Genomic DNA, 20,794 nt, shown 5'->3' on the forward strand with positions numbered 1-20,794 from the left:
GAAGAAAGCGTCCTACCTACCAACGGGGTTTGACGCGATGCATCGATCGTCCGAATCCAGGAAAAGCGTGACTGCCTGTTGTATCTCGACGCGGACTAGTACTTAGTGCTCCGAAACTGACAGCGAGCCAGACGTGCGTGCGGGATCCCGGGACGCGCATCACATCAACAACACCGGCCGCCACAACACCCGCCACTTCACCCACGATTATCCACGATGCGCGCGCGAGGCTCCCGCTGATGATGATAGCGACGATCAGCACACCCAGGACGACCGCGCCTGGTCGACCAAGTCGACCAGCGCGAGAGCTAGTTTACCGCAACTCCAGCACGAACCGCGAGCCGAGATCGAATCTCGGTCGACCTTTTCGCAGTACAACGCAGATAGGTGCATCAGCATCGGGCGTTTAGCAGCGGCGCTCTTTAAACGCGTTGGTACTCGGTGCACTCGCCGCGACACGGAGAAGGACTGTCATGGCAGCGTGGATTGGGAGCGGAGCCGGTGGCGACTGCTAGTGCCTTTGGCCAGACAACGATCTGTTTAGCCAGCACCCTCATTTTCCAGACAGCTACTCTCGTAGCCGCGCATGCGTGCGACCTTTCGATCCACTGGTCGAGCACGGCTTTAGCGGCATCTTCTAAAGCAGACCAGGTCTTTGACTTCATCTCGAACCGCTTTCTGAGTTGAGAAAGAGAATGACTTCACCATCAGTCGGTTGAAGAATCAGATAGACCTAAGTTCTGATGGAAGGAAAGAATGAGGTATTAATAAATAATAATGATATGACTTAATAATTAAATGTATAAACTCGATGAAATAATTTAATAATTAGTAGCGTAATTGTATAGTACATTTTCTAAGAGAAAAAAAGACTAAGTAACATGAGTTTTTAGCAAAACATATAATTTTATTCTGTTGATAATATCATTTTTTAAAAATACTTTTTTCTTATATCTATACTGTTGCATATAAAATATAATTCTATTTTAATATTTTATTATTAAAATAATTAAATATCTATTAAAATTAATATTATTAATATTTTAATATTATTTTAATTTAATATTATTAAAATAGGTTTATTACTTTTTTATAATTCTGTCATTTATTTTCCATATTTGGAACAGAGCTTGCTCTGATCTTTTTATATATTTATTTATTCTTTTGTACATGATATTGTTTCGTCTTGTTGTATAGTCGATAAACGTTCAACTGAACTTCATCTCGCCAGTTGGCAGCAGTTTCTATACATAACAAAACTTAAAATACGTGTATAATTTCCGATGAAACTCCAACATGGCTCTATCCGCTGGCAGTAACATCTAGTAACATCTTGAGTTTGTATCTCGCAGCTTTCGCAGCGTTTAATGAAACATCATGTGGTGGCGGAGTATCTTGAAGACCCATACTGTCTTCAATAACCTATTCGTATCTGCCTATGCGCAATGTTTGACAATTAACAGTTTCAACTTTGTCACGAGACATCCAGTGTCACGGTCGTTCAGTTCGAACGCGTGTGAATGTACCATCGGCGACGTTATTGATCAGTGGAGTCGCCGATTTGAGAGCGAGGGTATAACGGAGCCGGTAGAGTCGATAGAGCACATAGTGGCACACGTTATAGGAACTAAGAAGGTCTATTTTTTTAGTACAATGATTATTTCGCGAGTAAAGTTTATTAAACATTAGCGTTTGTTACGTTACACATTTTCTCTAACGCATGCGCGTTCTATCTTTATACATTTTGCTCAAAATTATTGGAACAGCTGCTTGGCGCGAATTTTATAACTGTGTTATTTCCTAGGTATACACTGCATTTATAAAATAAAAAATATAAAGCGTAATAAGACAGACAATATTTTATAAATATTTTACGTTATATAAAAAAAATTAATCCTAAAGTTTGATTTTTCTCTCTAATAAAATTTATTCTTACATTTTATTAGACAATTTTTATAATTTTCTCTTATTATATTATATTTGCAGATAACAGATATTTTGAACGTCAGAAATGACCGACTCAATGAGAGCCAGATCAATAAGTTGGAGTCGTTGTGCGAATGTCGGTTATCAAGGTAAGAGGCCTTTAAAAGAGCCCATTATAATCTACGTATTGAATGCGCAAAGTCCTTCGCGCTCGTTTATCAACGTCGAGTCCTTGCAGAATGCCGGTTCAGTACATTATCGGCGAGTGGGATTTTCGGGACATCACCGTGAAGCTCGTGCCACCGATTTTCATTCCTCGCCCGGAGACAGAAATATTGGTAGATTTTGTGTTGAAGAGACTGAATTCGTTGCAACTCGATAGTTGCGAAATTCTGGAAATAGGTTGCGGCTCAGGTGCAATATCATTGGCTCTCGCTCACGCTTGTAAAAAGGTACATAACGTGGTATAATGACGTTATCATATTTTACGTTTTGCTAAATCAATCAATAATTAACGGGATATACTTTTTTCCAGATTAAATGCACAGCGATTGATGCGAGTCCCTATGCATGTGATTTAACTGTGATAAATCGGGATAAATTGAACTTGACGAATCAAATCACAGTGGTACATGCCGCTCTAAAGTCGGATGCGACTGTTGAAGTTTTCAAGACATTGAATGGTGCCAGTGACGTAGATCTGAATTCAAAATTGTTCAACTTTGTAGTCAGTAACCCGCCTTACGTGCCGACGAAAGATATACCAAAACTGCAACCTGAGATAAGAATGTAATATGCAAATATATAATTACGAATTCTTCAGTAATTATAAATGTAAATGTTTTACAATGTCATTTATTGTACGCAGTTACGAGGATCTCAGAGCGTTGGATGGCGGCGATGATGGACTAAAAGTAATCAAGCCGCTCTTAAAATACACCGCCAAAGTATTGAAACCTGGTGGTCATCTTTTTCTGGAAGTGGATCCCACTCATCCGGAATATATACAATTTTTTACAAATAAATATCCTGATTTCAAGCTTCATCATGAACATACGTATAAAGATTTCTGTAATAATGACCGTTTTGTAGAAATAGTGAAAACTGTCTGAGAGAAGACGAGACTCGTGATATTACATTCATGTTTACTGTTCCGATTAAATTAATATTTTATATGTGATTATTTTGTACATATATGTATATATGTATATATAGAATAGATTTAATAAAATAATCACACAACTTGTTATACATATTATGTAAGTATTTATTGTATATCAGTTATAAATATGTTTCTAAGAATGTTGGACAGATCAGAGTCAAAAGAGAGTTAGTCTTTCAATTAATATCTTTTGTAATTTTTTATATGAGTTAAACTGATTATTTATGACAAATGTAGTCTACATAAATAATCTACATGTACTTGTTCAATATAATGATATATACAGTGTTGACTGGTTGATAAGCCAAATTTAGTGGCACAATTTTGTTTTTTGTACTATTAAAACTACAAAATGATCTACTTTCTGTGAAATGATTTTATGACATATGAATGAAAATGTTTTCATTTGTGACTGTGAAAAAGTTTGATGTCGAGTTATAAAATTTTCTGACAAAAATTTATCAAATATTTACACCGTTTTTTTAATTAATATTTCACTTCGCCAAAGTATTTAAGCGAGAATATTTATTGCACTTGGTTTATGTTCGTGTATTCTACTGGGACGAAAACTTTTCGAGTTCCTTTTTGATCGACGCGATCAAGGGTACCGCAGGATCTTCCGGTGAAAGTCTGCTGTCCGCCAATATACGTCTAGTATCCACTTCCGGTAAGTTCGGTCTGTGGAACGGGCCTGCGCTAAGTGGCCTTGAACCCCAGGCATTGCGCGAATGCACTTCAGCATGGCCTGTCTCTGGAATATCCTCATCAAGATCTCTACGTGGTAATGATGTACGTGGTCGTGTTTTTACTTCCATCGTTGGCGTTGCTACTGGACTGAATGATTGTACAATTACCCTTACTACACTAATTAATAAAATATAATTACTCTACATATATATAGAGAATAATAAAATATTGTGAGACGATTTTCTTATCACAAATTAGTTATTAAATATATGTCTTTTATCAATTCTGGAAAAGAAATAGATACACACAATTTTTATTAATAGTCTGACAATTAAACTTTAATAGTTAATTACCTGTTAGAAGAAGAAGAAGAAGAAGAAGAAGGATATGTACCTGACGTGGGCGGATTTGCCTCTCGATTCCGAAAGTATCGCGAGTGTATCCGTCGTACGTGCGAAGGAAGCCGACGATTGTGACGTTTGTGACTGCTGCGGCTCTTTGATCTTGACATCTCTACTTCCGAAGAGACTGAAGGAGTCCTCGAGGAGTTCGTGGAGTCTCCTCCTGGCGCGACCCACGGGTCCTGATGGTAGATGGTACATTCCATCGACATCCGTTTCGGATGTACCGTTACCTTTAGACAAGTTGAGTCTTTCGAGAGATTGTGAAGAAATAGACGTTTCTTACATTTTATAATAATCGATTGCGAATGAACAAATCGATGCAATTTCATACTTTTGAATTACAATAATTCATGCGAGATTATTATTTATTCGTTCGTAATCGAAATCACAGAAATATTAACGTCGCTGATAATGTATTCTTAAATAATTGCCACAAATATAAATTAAGCGTGCACTACCAGAAAAAGTGACATGTTTACCTTCTGTCGAGAACAACTGCTTGCTAAGGTTCCAAACGATTGGTCCTACAGCTCCAGGATCTTTCGAGGCACTCGACGTTCTCGCGAGAAACGTGTCGTCAATATTTCCGTCTCTATCACGGCGCACTAATTCCGGAGAATCGATATCCAAATGTCTGACCTGGTGTACATCTTATCATAAGTATTTTAACACCGATTAAAACAATGCATTGTTAATATTTCTTGCTAATTACCATGACGGGTTCCAGCACTCTTGACAGTGGTTCCACGCTACGCATGCTGGGAAATTGCTTGCAGGGTGGCATCGACAAGTAAGATCGCGGTGAAGCGGTAGATTCCTCTTGTTTTACGTAACCATTTTCCAAAGATTCCAATGTTTCTATATGATCGGTCACCGTGTCCAACGAGTCTGGTGTCCTGGACTGGTCCATTGCATTCGTTCTCGTCATTCTTGCGTGAGATATTCTATATTTTGTAAAATTTATAATTATTGTAATTATTATGATATAAGAAAATTATTGAATAAATATTTCATAATTTTATATAAACTCTCTATATATATTATATATTATATAATATTATATAATGTATAATAATATATTTTATATAAATATTATAGTGTAAACTATTGAATAACAAACTAGTATAATATATAAAGCATAAATATTTCATATTTTATTGTAAGCTAAAATTAATAAAATATTAATTAAAGATTATCATTAATTTTTCTGTAAATATTAGTTATCAGGAACTTTATTGAATATACCTTGCTTTCTTAGTTGGATGTTCTTGAATACTCCAAGGGGTCGAACCGCGAGTCTTTTTCGGTTCCTCCTCGTCGTCACTTGAAACTTCGTGAATGCCCAGTTCTAAACTATCAGGCGTGTCGGGGGTGATTGGAGTTCTGGATAAAGTTCGTGGAGTTTGCCTCTGACTGGTACCGTCCGTCTGCGTACAAGAGAAAGCCGCATAAGAAGCGAAGATATGCGATTCAAAGCCTAACAATTTGCTGGACGGGGAAGGGAGTAATATTTCTGTTAGAATCAATATCGTCCCTGACATCGAGAAACCAAATTGTCTTTTGGTTCGCAATTTCCGACTTGGTTTTGTTGATCGTTTGCGTGTCATAATGGTCTTAACGATTTCGAGCTTATTTCCCCTATGGTACCCCATAATCTTTAGCACGCGAGGTAAGAACTTTAAAAATTATTAAGTATTTTTACTCTTATATCTTTATGAGAGACACTTCTGCTGCACGAAGTAATTTAGCATATATGTATACTTTGTAGTTTTTTATTATTTTGCATGTAAGAAATTTAAACCAATGTTTAAAATATATGTAAAGCTTGATACTCTTAATGTAGAAAATAATTTCTTTTTTATCTTAATATATATAAAAAAAAGAAATTATATTGTTCACCTTAATTTCAGTTTCTGACGTTGAAAAGGCAGCGTTGTCGAGACCAGGTGTCGTAGTTGCATATTCACGTTCCTTCTTAAGGATACTTCTATTCGGCGGTGCAACGGCAGCACTATGTGCTCTCTTTCTTTTGGCGGCCAAGATCAAACCGGTGAGAACCAAGATTAGAAGAACAACACCCGCGCTAGCTGCACCAATCAGCAGCCAAGCGTCCCTTTTTCTCGATAGGGCCAGAGGTCGACTCTCTTTCAAGTAAGCTATAAAATAATTTTTAATGCACATTTTTTTGTGAAATTCCATCTAGTAAAAATCATTGTTTACTCACGCTCGCTTTGAATAATCACCGGTGCGCCAAGTTCCAGGGCGACTTCCTGGGGCGAGAGAAGTGCCATATCCCTCGCGGCCATTTCGGCGGGAACGGGCTTATCATCGAGATGAACCGAGTAGATCAATCTCATCGCGCCGCCTTCGATAACGCTTGTATTTTGCATTCTGACCTTTACAACCCCCGGAATCGAGCCATCCGCTAAACGCAACTTCGAGCGCATACTTGCACTGTCGTCATCGTTCGATTGATTTCTGGAGACATTGGTTTTGGACTTTGACTCAAATTTCAACTCTGTGGACGTCGTCATCAATTCCAGCGGGATCTGATCTCTAGAATTACCCGTAGAATCATCGATATACGTGGGATCGATAGTTGTGGGTTCGTCATCCAAAGGTAAGGATCTCGTATCTTCTTTTAACGTTTTCATGGTCTTCTTCAGAGCAAAATCTTTCTTTGTAGATTTCTCTCGATCGTCTGACGCGTCGATATCGAATGTCGGCAGCAACATCGTCTTCGACCTGGGAATTTCGATCATTCTCATGGACTTGGTTTGCGAAATGTTTGAAAAATACAATTTGTTATCTTCGGTTAAGTTCGAAACGCTCGCTTCGGTTTCTGCGCGAATCGATGAGTTGTCGATGGTACTGATAGTTAATTCGGATGATTGAGTTTTGGTTGCACTGACAGAAACCTCTTCTTCATGAACTTTTACTCGAGAAGATTCAAAACGTCCCGGTATAACCTGTGCCATATTGGGAAGAATAAAAATTAAAGAACAAAATTAATTAAACGCGCATAATTTACCTTTCGGCCAACTAAGCCACGTAATAATGCGTCTCTTCGTGATCGCGGATCCGTTGATAGCAGACCAAGATGACGTTGTTGCTGTCTGGAAAATGCGGCTCGATACAAGCGAGCTAAACGAAGCTCGACTTTGGGTGGTACAGCCTCACCTGGTCGAAGAACCGTCAACAGCCAATACCTTTTAATGCAAATTTAAAATGTTTGTTATTTTTAAATTACAAACGATGTTTATCTTATTAATATTCATACCAGATTCATTTTATAAACATATTATATTGGTTTATTTATAAAAATATTTTTGCTCTTTCTATTTTGTTTGTTACGTTTTAATCCTTTAACTTAAAAATTTTTAACATATATTATTTTACAATATTAATTAATTGTAACTACCTTGGACCTGGATCATCTCCGATGAGGACGCCTATACTCTGATCGTCATCATCGTCCAATCTAGGTGTCGGTTCTATGCATGTGATACATTCCGGATTGTAAGTATCTGGACGATGAGGTGATATAGGGTCTGATGGGCCTTTCTCGTCGTTCGGAGTATAAACTGTGACAGTGTGAACGATTGTCTTTGTCTCGTAAAATGTTAAACCCTGATTGGGATCCACCCATGGAGGCGCGTCTTCCAGGCCTGTCCAGAAGAAATCTTGCAGATGTACCCGCCGTCCTGGTAGATGTTCGATCAGAATAATCTCGTCTTCTGTACACAAACATTGATTTCATTATGTTCAACTTTATTGCGTCTGTATAAAGTCTGATAAAAATATAGTTAATACACGCGTGAAGAAAAATTTATTATTGCAATTACAAAAGTAATTTTAAAGTATCCCCTTATCTGTGTTTTGAGGTTTCAAATACAAAATGCAACTCATACAAATTTTAAGGTGTTATACATCTTTGTAAATAATATCTTAAATTACTACTAATTTTCTAATATGTTGTAAAATATAAATTTTTAATGTTATGCTTTAACAATTATGTGTGACAAACATTAATAATTGCCATATATTTAAAAATTCAAAGATTTCGTGTCCTGTCAATGGAAACTTCTGTAAAGACTCTGCGAAGGAAGCGGGATAAGAAAACACGAGTGTATAGTATATATACGTAGAGGCTTTTCTACGAGGTACCTCGTCGGGGCCAACGACCGACCGTCATGCGACTTATTGGCGATGTCACGACATGGATGGAAGATGAGCCGATCATAATAGATGCGATAATAAAGGACGAAGGACACAACAGAGGAATTCCTTATCACGCGATCACGTGTCCGAAGCTCATGAAAGTTGTACAATCCATTTACATGCGTGAGCAAAACTATTTTCATTGTGACTCCAAACGAGATATATAATAGCTATTGCTGTTTATTATGTCATTTTAAGCATTTTAATAATCAGAGGGTAATGTCCTCTTGAAAAAAAGTTTTATATATATTTTATATGTATATAATACGTTAGTATGTTAAAGAATGTATGAAAAAAATCTGCCTCATATATTTTAGCGAGCGGCACGAGCTTGAGTATAAAATTGATTCTGCGTTGGATAATTTTTGCAGCCTATCATCGCTAAAACTGTCAATCAATTATGACACTGCGTGGAACACGTCCATGATCTACTCTTCACGCGCAATTTTTTTCGCGTTGTTACGACGACCTGGTTTCACGGTTCGTTTGACTTTCCGGTGCGTGAAATATTGTTGGATAAAGTTACGCGCATCCTGACTGCTCGCATGATTCTGCAAATTCGTTTCTGCGAAGACGAGTAACTCGTCTCTGCTTTCAAATTTGTTTCACAATTATCGAAAAAGAATATAATAATTCCGATAGCTTTCTTTTCACGTAAACGTGCACATGTACTGTACACAATATATCGTATATAATTGCGAATGCATACTTTTTTCCGTCACTGAACTGTACTCAATCATATCGTGCGTACGCAGAGTTTATAGTCGCGGCATATCTTAGGTATTTTTAGTACGTGATAGTAGTGTTAAATCGATAGAAAACGGAGTTCCTATGGTGAGAATGAGTTGAATTGATCGCTATTAATTCCCGTATACCTCGTTGTTCATTCCATTGCATTCTCATTGGTATTCCTGTGAATTTACGAAGAACGAGTAAAATTACATCAAGAGTAATATTTACACGTAATATATACATTTTCTTGATACAATTCGTATTTTAAGAAAAATCTATTTTCTTTTGACAATAACATTGATATACAATTTTTTTTTTAATTTCATAAAATATCATTTAAAAAATTATGATAAATCTTATCGCATAAAATATGACACTTTACCCTAATCAGGATAGTAGTACCACGTCCGTACTTATACAAGTATATACCGATAATAATATTGATTACCTGCTAGAACGCACACCTGCATGAGAGCGTTGAATTACTTAAACTGTCTCACAGACTGGCGTCTAGTTGGCAACCTGCTCGATTTTGACTTACGCGGAACTGGTAGCATCATTGACAAGAGGAGGTCACGGTAGAATGCACCCTGTGCGGAAATGAGATCACGAAACGCGCGAACACGTCGCTTGTATTTTCACGTGCACGTGTAGTATTACGATGTGAAAGAAAGGTTCGCATCGAATCGATCGAGCACGTGGAACTACGTACATGCGACCTGCTCGCTCTGCCTGATTCACACACGCTACATATGCTCGTGAAAATTTCCCTCAAAACACCAACGGTATAAATTAAAAATATATATGTGTGATTCGCGTAAAATAAATCCGTTTGCGTGTAATAATTTCAGCATAATTCATAAAAAAAATAGACATATCATAAGATAAATTAATTTCTTTAATGAAAAGAAATCTTTTAGAATTTTAATATTTCAAATAACACCAACGCGAGTTGTAGAAAATATATAAATACAAAAGACTTTAATTAAATTAAAAGTCTTAAAAGCTATTCTAAATATCTAACTGAGCACACTGTAACTTTATGCAAAATGATGCACAAAATGCATTTCTTTGTGTAAAAAAAAAACATTTATTACTCTTTCGTATAGATTTATATATATTTATAGTGATCTATTTTATAAAAGTATCGCACTGGATCACTGACCGGCTCCTGGTGGCATAGACGCGAGCACTCTGGAGATATTGGAGTTTTGGAGTAAGAAAATTGCAATTTGCACGACGGTCCCAAAAGACGCGGATAACGCTGCACGCAGTATACTGCATAGTAACATCGCGTCAAACGCGCTCCGCTTATACTGATTCCGACTACAGGGTGTTCTACATAGATGGGTGATAAAGTATCAGAGTGGGGTAGAGTCTGCGCAGAGTGGTGTATGTTGCGAGGATGGAAGGAAGTAGCGATGCGTGAATGGGACTACGAAAAAAAAAATAGTCATTGACAGTTACTAATTATTTCGATTATTTCCTTTCTTTCATTTACAAACGCTTTTATGTACGGCTGATGTATTCCCTGTGAAATGTGACTTTATACAATTCCGTTTGTCTATTAATATTATACCTTTTACCTGCCAATGCTACATACATTTTGCATCAATAATTACAAAATGTATCATACTCAATAAATTATCCATAATAATAATGCTGGACAATAATTTTTAATCAATTAATTAATTTGATAAGTTATAATATAATAAATATAATATAATAAATTTTCACACTAAAATACCTAATTATGCTACTTCTATGATCTAGTATAAATATCCTTAACAGATATGATGTTATCATCTGTTAAATCTAATTTTTGTAATTTTTCGATACATTTGATATGTTCTCCATTGATCGCAGCAACGACTTTATCGCTGTTCATTATCGTAACGTGATTACCTTCGACATAATGTACTTCCACATTTCCTTTAGTAATCTGAAAAGTATTTTACTTGTAAAAAAACTCTGTTGTAAAACTAATTTTATGACCATCACACAACTTACCTTATGTAAACCGTAATCTTCCTGTGAGAAAGCCAACGCTTGTATTGTAGGTTTTAAAAGTATTATAGGGGATTCAATTTTCGAAAATTGTGTCACATCATATTTATGAACAGCGATCAACCGCTTGTAAATTGTTGTACATAATGATTTATTGTTCTCAACTGATAAATGTACATAAGATGAAGGAACATGACTTATAAAAATATCTAATTTTTCATCCCAGTTCATGCATTTTTGTAATTCCAAAAGAAGCTGTAAAATTAAATTTATGATTTATACAAAAAATCTCTCTCTCTCTCTCTCTCTCTTTCTTTATTTATTCAAAAATGATATACCTTTCCACTAACTGCTGGCTGTATAATATCCATTATACTAAGAAGAATATTATTTTCGAGTTCGACAGTCGAGGTAAAAGGTAAAAATTGATTTGCTATTGCTTTTATCTGCTCCGGTGCGCCATCGATAAGCACTAATCGACCTCGAAGATTCATCCCTTCTAATTTTCGTGCTAACTCAATTGCGATTAATGATCCCATTGAATAACCCACTATTACAAAGTCCTGATTCAATTTCTTTTTGTTCAAAATATGCTGCAAACATATAAAAATAAAAAAATATGAAACTAAATATCAAAAAAGTAATATTGTATTAATTAGCTCTCCACATATTCTATAAGAGACTCTAATTCTTATTATATACATAAAGAAGGCATACTTGAAATAAGTAATCAGAAATCTCGTTTATTGAATCACAGTCTATGCCAATGTGATACATTCCGTGTTGTATACACGTTGCTGGAGCTTCTATTTGTTGTACCAGCGAATCGAATATACTTCCACAGCCCTCCATTCCTGGCAATAGAAATATTTCGCTTCTCGCTTTGTTTCTTTTCGTCGGTAAATCTAGACACATGTCGGGAATCAGATTATCGTTACCTATCAAACGGACGAGCAGTTTAAAACCAGTTAGATCGTTCTCATCTCGGTCGTTTTTATCCTTTGATAAGTCTTTGTCAAACATCTCCGTAAGTTTGACAAAATTGAGATAACGAATATCCTGCGCTGTAAGAAAAACATCAAATTCTCGTTCCAAAGTCTGTTTAATTTCCACAGCCATCATCGAATCCATGCCAAGTTCGGGCAAAGGCGTATGGCGAGCAACGTTTTTCAAATCCTTCAAACCTACATTAACATTCAGTATTTTTATCTAAGTTATTATATTAATTTGCTTAATTAATTTTTTATCCTTACCCATAATATTAGCCACGGTTTCAACAATATTGCCTGCGCCAAAAGTATCTGAACGCTTCTCAGCTACTACCATACTCGCTACTACAGGTTGTTCTTGTAACAGAAACTCCTCGAGCTTCTCCATGCAGGAGCTTATCTTTTGTTGCAAAGTACCACCAATAACCATTTCCTTGTCGTCCTCTTGCATATCGGCTACGAGACCAACATCGCCCACTGCACCCCACTGAATAGCCAGTCCGTGTAAACCTTCTTGCACTCTTCTCTCACAAATTCTTTCCATAACAGAATTCGCCATGCCGTAATTGCTCTGTCCAGCATTGCCTCTGCCACAGGAAACTGAGGAAAATACAACAAAGTGTCGAAGCTGGAGACATATCTTTCTAGACAGTCGATCCAAGTTTTTCGTTGTCCAAGCTTTTGCTTTAAATGGCTCTTGAAATGTCTCGACAGTATGATTCTGACAAATTTTATCGTTCAACACCACAGCAAGATTGAATATAGCGTCTACTGGAGCCAGTTTTTCCGCTGTTTTCAATATTCGTTCACAATCATTAACGTCCAGTGCGTCGAGGTTTGATACGATCAATACCTTCACACCGTATGATTTCCACAGTTCGATTTTCATCTGCTGGTATCCATTTTTTATTCCCGTGCGCGAAACAAGTACGAGATTTTTGGCGCCTCGAATAATCAACCAATCGGCTAATTCTAAACCGAAACCACCCAAGCCACCGAAAATAATATACGTCTTGTTCTCCAAGCAATAATAACGCGGTAATGCCAGAATAGGTGTGTTTATAGATTCGTCTTCTTTCTGTATTTGTATTACTATCTAAAAATTGTAATAAATAAACTTGATTATATACTACAATGTTCTGACTTGATACGTTGTAAACATTTCAGTTCAGAATAAATTTACTTACTTTTCCTATATGCTTTCCAGCTGTCATGTATCTGAATGCAGCTTCAACTTCCTCTCTTTGAAATACTTTTCTACTAATTGGTTTTATGGCTCCGGTAAGAAGTCCTTCGGCTAATTTCCTGTGTAGTTTCATTTTCAGTTCAACATCTTGCTTCACCGGCGAAAGTAAGTTATCCAACATAACGCTATAAAATGTAATTCCTTTCGAAAAGACAGACAAATCTAACATATTGTTAGCCAAAAAGTCAAACTTGCCAATTTCTAAGAAACGCCCTCTTTTCGCGAGACAACGAATAGAAGCCTGAAGCTTGTCTTCGGCTAACGAATTTAGTACGATATCTACGCCACGACCGTTAGTCTGTCGAAATATCATTTGTTCGAAACTAGTGTCGCGCGAATTTCCGATGTGATCTTCTGGAATAGATGGAAAAGTCTCTCTTATGAATTTTCGCTTTTCTGGTGTACCAACGGTGGTAAATATTTCGCAGCCCTCGTGAAGTGCGAGATAAATTGCCGCTTGACCTACGGCTCCAGTACCCGAATGAATTAATATCTTGTCGTTTTTTTTTATCTTTGTTTTGCAATATAGTGCGCAATAACAAGTGCTATAAGCACACGGAACTGTCGCAGCGTCTTCCATAGTCCATTTGTCAGGAACATACCAACATAATCTTTTATCGATTACGTGCATGTTTGCTATGCACCTAAAATAAAAAATTACTATTTTATAAATATTTTACAGATATTTTGTGTGAGAAAAGTTAAACTATATTTTAATTAAACTATAAGCTATAAAATCATTTTATCTAAAATAACAATTATTTAAAATATATTATGAATTTTTTATAAGTAAATACTTGTGAAAACAATTAGTATATACTAACGTACTTATTTTCCCAAACTCCCATTACTCTGCGTTCATCACTGTCAATACCAACATATTCTAAACCTATAAAACATTCCTCAAGTCGTCCGCGAGACGCGAAATCATCCAGAATAATTTTAGCAGTTGCTATCATTACGTCTTTGAAATTAATAGATGCATAAGTTATGCGAACAAGATCTTCATGCTGATAATTCGAAGCGATCGGGCCTTCGAGCCAGCTAAGCGAATGCAGGTCACCGCGAATCTAATGATAAAATGTTTTATTGTAAAAAAAATTATAGAATAAAAAATATCAATTTACATAGAACTTTTGTATTTACCATTTGATTGACATAAGCATGATGTGAGAGTTTTGGTGCTAAAGGTGCTAGCGGAAGATGTCTGTAGGACCCCCATATCATTCCTCGACGCAAAACGTTTATAATGAGATCGATCTGGAGTTGCTTCGCATATAATGGCTCGTCTAGAGAAAATTTCGGCGCTGTCTCGTCTTGGATCAACACACCTCTTATTAATTCTCCGCCTGGTTCTTTCCTCAAACAATTTACAAGACCTATTAAACCGCATTCCGAATCTTTTTCCCCTACTAAAATTATCCTCGCAATATTATTCTCAACGTTTAAGATCGATTTTAGTTGCTCTAACCAAGAGAATTCGTAATTGTTAACAAAAATGACTTCTGTCTTTTTCCTCAAGCTTTCTCTTTTTTTCAAGAGTACAATATGTTCCTTTTTCGTACGTTTCTCAAGGACTATTGCTAAATTATGCCTCTCCGCATTTGTAAGATCATTTTTTGTAAGTGGTTGTCCCCGTGTCAGTAAGAAACCATCATTTTTTAATGCTGATAGGATTTCCTTTAAGGTTTCGCTTTTATCGTTTGTTAACAGATTAAATCCTGTGATTATTATCGCGTTATCATCCTTTGATAGCTTCATAGATCGTGAGGTCGTGATTTTTGGAGGAAGAGTAATAGAATCGAAACGATCAGTTCTGGTTATTAAACTGAGGTTGGGTTTAATCAACGGCAGATTATCTAAGACTTCGAGAAACAATGGAGACGCTAATTCCTCTGTCGTTATTTTGTCATTATCTTCAATCAACTCGATAATATTTACTTTCATTACTTGATGATGTTCCAAAGCTAGATGCGTTGATAAAATTATGCTTTCTTGCAAGGAAATCTTAGCTCCGTCGCGGTAAGCTACAAACTTATACTCTTCAAGAATAGGATTTCCTGTTGGTTTCCGACGGAATATAGAAGTAGCTTTGACACCGCGAATTTCAATGCCACCTGATACTATCGTATCTAAATTTTTGTACACGCGGACGGGTAACTCTAGAATTTAAAATTATTTTTTAAGTAACATGATATTTAACTAAACAAAGATAATTTCTTCTTTCTTGCATATTTTTATACCTTAACATTTTTTATAATTACATATAAAGACACTATAAAGATAAGTAAAAATATATAATTTTATATAAAGATATTTAAAACATTAAATATACTAATTAATAACAAAAAAGAAATAATCTCTCTTTCTTTCTTTATCTCAAATGTTGTTCTCTATACTTACGTTTTTCTTCCTCTGTTAGCTTTCGTACATACTGTGCATGACACTCTGTATCAATCACCAGTTTTTGTATCTCCGTAGGAATATAAAGATTTCTCACATCTTTCCCCAGGATTTTAATTTGTAACATATTATCCATGAACGTTACCCAATTATTCATCCAAGCTATGTGTCCTCTTTTTGCAGTAATGGATGCACTTTTTAATCCACGAAATAGATTGGCATATTGATATCCACGTAATTTAAGTTCTTTATAAATATCTTTTGTTTTCATCCCTTCTTCCTCATTCTCACAGTCCTTTTGTAAAAGACATATTCTTTCTTTAGCGGGATCTGATGGAATGCGTGCTGTACCGGTAACGACAGTATTATCTCCTTCTATTATTTCAAAATTCCCACCTAAATAATAAAAATAATATATGTATATTATTTTAAAAATTTATATTTTTTATTACAGATATTAATATTTTGCCGGATATAAGTTTTTTTTCTAAATAAAATCTACCTTTTTGCACCATTATTGTTAAATCCAAGTCTCCTTGCTTCGGAATATGTGTTGCCCGAATAAACTTGACATTTTCAAATACAATTGGTATCTCATTAAGCCATTGACCCCGCAGCATACTAATTGTATCCCAAACGAAAATAAGATATCCTGTAGCGGGCACCAAGTTTCTTCCGTCGATTACGTGACCGCTCATATATTCGAAACTTTCATCTGTCAATGTGATATTGACAATTCTTTCTCCGGAAGTAATCTTTTTTTGTGTTTTAAAACACATTACATACCAGTCTTCGGAATGATTCCATCTAGAACATGAGAAATATGTCTGCATTAGTTAATAAATTAAAAATAATGATTTCTGCATTATAAAATTTATTTCATGCTTTCTCTGCAATTTTATGTTTAATAGATATAATATTTGATATATACTTGATTGCCGGTGAAATCATTGGTGTTCCACGACTAACAGGAAATTGTACAGTCGGATATAAATTCGCTAATTGCGGTTGCAAGCCATTATTATACATTTTTCCCAATCCTTGCAAAAATACTTTAACATTGTCTTCATGGTTACATTGTAATAATGTGATAGTGCTTATATCAAATAGCTCTTTCGTCACACTCTGAAAAATTTCATCTGGTCCGATTTCGATAGTTGCCACATTTTTAGGAATCAACTGCGCAGTTTCTTCAAGAAGTACAGGATCTAGTATATTATTTGCGAAATACTCAGCACAGGATAATTTAGTGTCGTGAAACAATCTTCGCCACGTTTGACTATACGTCATAGTGTGCGGTATTATTCGATTTAGATAAGACAGAATCGTGATTTTTGTAGATGCAAAATGACGACTGTGAAGAGATATGTTGTTGCATTTAATTTCTTTAGTATAGATATTATTAGCCTAAAAAAAGAGAGAGAGAGTAAATGTTAATTAAATATAATTGCTTATTAAATTAATTTTATTAAAAATAAAACATTTAATTAAAAGAGAAAAATATATAGTAGAACCTGTAATTTTGTTATAAATTCTTTTACTGATTTCCATGGTCCATTTATAGAGCAAGTATTCGGACTCTTATTGCAGATTACGTCAATATCCGGTGGACATATATTCTTTGCATTATCATAACTGAGACCAATGTCCGCCATAGCACTGTGAATTATTTTTGTTTCACTCAACGCCAATCCTATGTAATACGAGGACAGAAGCACTTGTTCCATTGTAAAATTACCAGTCACGTATCCGCAACAGAGTTCGCCGATCGAATGACCGACAACATGATCTGGCACAATATTTACGGACTTTAAAAGCTCGATTAATCCAATCTAAAAAAAAAAGTATTTTTTTTTCGTAAATTCTAAATTAATTATATAATATAATATTTCCATTGATTTACACGACACCTGCAATTTATTACCTGCATTACAGTAATGCCAACTAACGAGTTCAATATATTGTTAAAGATTGCTTCGTGTTTACTAGTTAATACATCAATGATACGTATTCCTCGGGTTTTTAGAATAATATCGCACTTTTCTACAGTTTTATAAAATGCTGGAAATTGCAGTAACGCTTGACCTGTTAACGCGTAAATTAAAATAATTTAATTGTGCAGTATTGCTTCTCTGTGTATATGTAAAGAAAGTTGCATACCCATGCCAGGCCATTGAGATCCTATTCCGGAAAACTGAAAACAAATCGGTCTTCTTTTACCTGAATAATGTTGTGTTTCTTTTATCATTTTAATCGATGCTTTAGATTCGATAATCGCGTACCCTCTGTAAGGATGACCTTGTATATCATCAGCATAAAGGTCATGCAACAGTCGAATATATTCAACATCTATCGGCTGAATTTCGATCTAATATACAAATTCATTTGTTGATTTTAAATGACACTTCGTATAAGTAAGCTTTCATGCACTGGTGTTGTAAAACGCTAAAGTTATGCACACCTCGTGTAATAATGATTCGACTGCTTGTTCAGTACGACCGGACACGGTGATAAGTCGCGGCAAATCGTCATTTGGCGCTCCTCCATTAACTTTTTGCTTCAAATTAGATTGTAGCAAAATATGACAATTCGCTCCACCAAAGCCAAACGAATTAATACCCACGAAACCAGGCTTCAATGGTGTTGGAGTGTCCACTACGCGTATAGTTCCTTCATCAAAACCTTTAATTCCTTTCCGTGGTTGTGTGAAATTTATATTTGGCGGAATTAGACTGGTTTCCATCGCAATTATAACCTTACGAAAGACAGTTTTATCAGAGATCTTTCTGCATTTTTTTCTTTTCTTTTATTTTAAAATTATTACTTCTTAAAATGAAAGCACTAGGAGCCAAAAAAGTAACAGTAATAAATTTTTTTTTAATTAAAATTTAATTTAATTTAAATTTGTGTATATGATGTTTGATGCAATACCTAAATTAATAGAATACTTTATAAAGTTTGTTATAATTACTATTACCTTAGCAATTTGACATAAACCTGCAGCAGCCTCAGCATGACCCAAATTTGATTTGACAGAACCAATTAACAGAGGTGTCTGCCTATCCTTACAGAAAACTTTCTCGAGTGCGTTGATTTCTTCCGGATCGCCAACTTTGGTACCGGTACCATGAGCCTCCATAAAAGTTAAACAAGACGGTGATACACCGCATTCGTCGTAAAATTCTTGAAGCAAAACTCCTTGCATTTCGCTGGACGGGAAAGTAATGCCTTGTTCTTTGTACCCATCACAATTCGTTTTGGCATACACGACAGTTGCATATATTCTTTTAGCTGTCTTTGCTTTTTGCAAGTATACTACACTAATCGTTTCACTACGCATATAACCATTTGCATTTTCATCAAATGATTTACAGTAGCCATCAGGCGATAAAACTCCTAGAACCAAAACAGTTATGAGTTAATATGTATATTATTGTAGAATATATTTGAATATATATATTTTTAAAACTTTTTCAAATTTATATATCTCTTATATTTTAAATTTATATGGTTTAATAATGGAGTTAATAATACCTAGTCGTGCAAATAACAAGGCTAAATTGGGATGTAAACAGAGATTTGCACCACCGACAATAGCAGCATCACACTCCCCCGAACGCATTCTTCTATAAGCATCTTCCATAGCAAAAAGACTTGAACTACAAGCAGTATCGATTGCATAAGACGGTCCTATTATATCTAACCATTGAGAGATTCGATTTGCCAGCATAGCCTTGCTACATCCATGAATTGCAGGACCAGTTACCTAATGCATATATATAAATTATTTATAAAGAACTTGTATTTATTTAAATATAAAGAAATTATTTTCTTACAATTTAATATATAAAATCATTATCTATCTTTTTTATGATTAATGCATAAATTCGATCCTGATCGTAGTCTTATAATTTTGAGTACCTGATGTTTTTCGTAAAACCAATTTCCTTCCGATTCGGAAAAACATGCTCCGATAAAAACTCCAGTTTTTGTTCCGCGTAAATCTTTCGGATTTACTCCTGCATCGACAATAGCTTCATAGGTATGTTCTAATAACATCCTACTCATAGGATCTACCAAGGGAACTTTATCGAAGGGAATATCAAAATATTCTGCATCAAATTTGTCCATATTATTGATTTTACCTGTGCGTTGAGGTATTTCTGGGTGAACTGTAAATTTTAAGTCATTCAATTTAAACATGAGATATTATTTTTACTAAAGATTTTTTTATCGTCTATATAATGTAATTATATATACATATATATATATATATATATATATATATATATATATATATAACACATGTATATATTATACATATTTTTATAAAAATATTTATGTATTTTTTAATATATATATATATATATATATATATATATATATATATATATATACATTAATAATTTTAATATTAATATTATTATTAATATAAAAATTAATATTAATTATATATACACATACAGTAAAATTAAATATTATTACCGTGATTCCATCGTCGAGTGTCATTCGATCCAAGGTCTACTTTGTTAAACAGATTTTCTTGCAGTTGTTTTACATTATCAGAGTTAGGAAATCTACCAGCAATACCAGAAATAACGATTTCATCTCCAGGTTTAATGTCGAGAAATGTAGTTTTTTCACAGTCCATTTTGTAAATGCCTTTAATAAAAAAAATTAATATCTGGAATTTGAAAAGAAAAACACAAATGTGAAAACGCAAAATTTCCTAATAATTACTGTCAATTTAAAGGTTTGTTTTATGTTTTCACATTTGCTGTATGTTTTTTTTTCAAATTATAGACCTTAATATTTTTGATTCAGATTTTTAATCCAAATTTATGATTCTGAGATTAATAACAGAAGTTTTGTGACATTATGAATGGCTTAGATGTCGAACTTATTTATATAAGAGACCTAGTATGGTAAGTATCTGTTACTAAAATACTAGAAACGCTCATTACTATGAGCGTATAGTGGGAGAGGTAGCACAAGTATACATAATTAAATTTGGACA

The 20,794-nt window shown here is 34.9% G+C and overlaps 4 protein-coding genes across 9 annotated transcripts in view; 1 reads left to right on the forward strand and 3 right to left on the reverse strand.

The window, feature by feature from the left end:
• Window positions 1–538, reverse strand: part of LOC140666998 (unconventional myosin-XVIIIa) — a 46,625-nt gene extending 46,087 nt beyond the window's left edge. Inside the window, exon 1 of one of the 2 annotated variants that reach the window (XM_072894591.1) lies at window positions 21–538. The gene's annotated coding sequence lies outside the window, so the exon portion shown is untranslated. Of the gene's footprint in view, window positions 1–16 lie in introns of both variants that reach the window. The other variant, XM_072894594.1, reaches the window with a different exon arrangement.
• Window positions 539–1,212: 674 nt separating this feature from the next.
• On the forward strand, window positions 1,213–3,184 carry Hemk1 (HemK methyltransferase 1). 2 transcript variants are annotated; one of them, XM_072894611.1, is made up of 5 exons: window positions 1,213–1,635; window positions 1,987–2,075; window positions 2,165–2,390; window positions 2,462–2,715; window positions 2,795–3,184. In XM_072894611.1, the coding sequence occupies exons 1-5, from the start codon at window positions 1,378–1,380 to the stop codon at window positions 3,036–3,038; spliced, it is 1,071 nt and encodes a 356-aa protein (XP_072750712.1). In that variant the 5' UTR covers window positions 1,213–1,377; the 3' UTR covers window positions 3,039–3,184. The 2 variants fall into 2 exon arrangements, with proteins under 2 accessions (XP_072750712.1, XP_072750713.1); XM_072894612.1 differs by having other exon boundaries at window positions 1,218–1,635; window positions 2,165–2,378.
• A 76-nt stretch (window positions 3,185–3,260) lies between these two features.
• Window positions 3,261–10,445, reverse strand: LOC140666999 (uncharacterized). Of its 4 annotated transcripts, XM_072894603.1 has the most exons (11): window positions 10,298–10,424; window positions 9,674–9,722; window positions 7,601–7,916; window positions 7,211–7,388; window positions 6,404–7,148; window positions 6,079–6,335; window positions 5,425–5,606; window positions 4,892–5,123; window positions 4,659–4,818; window positions 4,169–4,409; window positions 3,261–3,922 (listed from the first exon to the last, which is right to left on the reverse strand). In XM_072894603.1, the coding sequence occupies exons 2-11, from the start codon at window positions 9,690–9,692 to the stop codon at window positions 3,643–3,645; spliced, it is 2,610 nt and encodes an 869-aa protein (XP_072750704.1). In that variant the 5' UTR covers window positions 9,693–9,722; window positions 10,298–10,424; the 3' UTR covers window positions 3,261–3,642. The 4 variants fall into 4 exon arrangements, with proteins under 4 accessions (XP_072750704.1, XP_072750701.1, XP_072750703.1 ...); XM_072894600.1 differs by lacking the exon at window positions 9,674–9,722 and having other exon boundaries at window positions 10,298–10,445; XM_072894602.1 differs by lacking the exon at window positions 10,298–10,424 and having other exon boundaries at window positions 9,581–9,721.
• Window positions 10,446–10,619: 174 nt separating this feature from the next.
• On the reverse strand, window positions 10,620–20,685 carry LOC140666997 (fatty acid synthase-like). The gene is made up of 19 exons (XM_072894590.1): window positions 20,263–20,685; window positions 19,699–19,949; window positions 19,312–19,543; window positions 18,755–19,173; window positions 18,239–18,532; window positions 17,938–18,145; window positions 17,702–17,862; window positions 17,292–17,609; window positions 16,709–17,184; window positions 16,280–16,584; window positions 15,778–16,173; window positions 14,521–15,536; window positions 14,203–14,444; window positions 13,316–14,018; window positions 12,393–13,224; window positions 11,857–12,323; window positions 11,478–11,732; window positions 11,143–11,394; window positions 10,620–11,074 (listed from the first exon to the last, which is right to left on the reverse strand). Exons 1-19 carry the CDS (start codon window positions 20,426–20,428, stop codon window positions 10,895–10,897), a joined length of 7,173 nt encoding a protein of 2,390 aa, XP_072750691.1. The 5' UTR covers window positions 20,429–20,685; the 3' UTR covers window positions 10,620–10,894.
• Between the last annotated feature and the right edge of the window lie 109 nt (window positions 20,686–20,794).

This window comes from Anoplolepis gracilipes, chromosome 6 (assembly GCF_047496725.1).
Source record: "Anoplolepis gracilipes chromosome 6, ASM4749672v1, whole genome shotgun sequence".
NCBI classification, from domain to species: domain Eukaryota; kingdom Metazoa; phylum Arthropoda; class Insecta; order Hymenoptera; family Formicidae; genus Anoplolepis; species Anoplolepis gracilipes.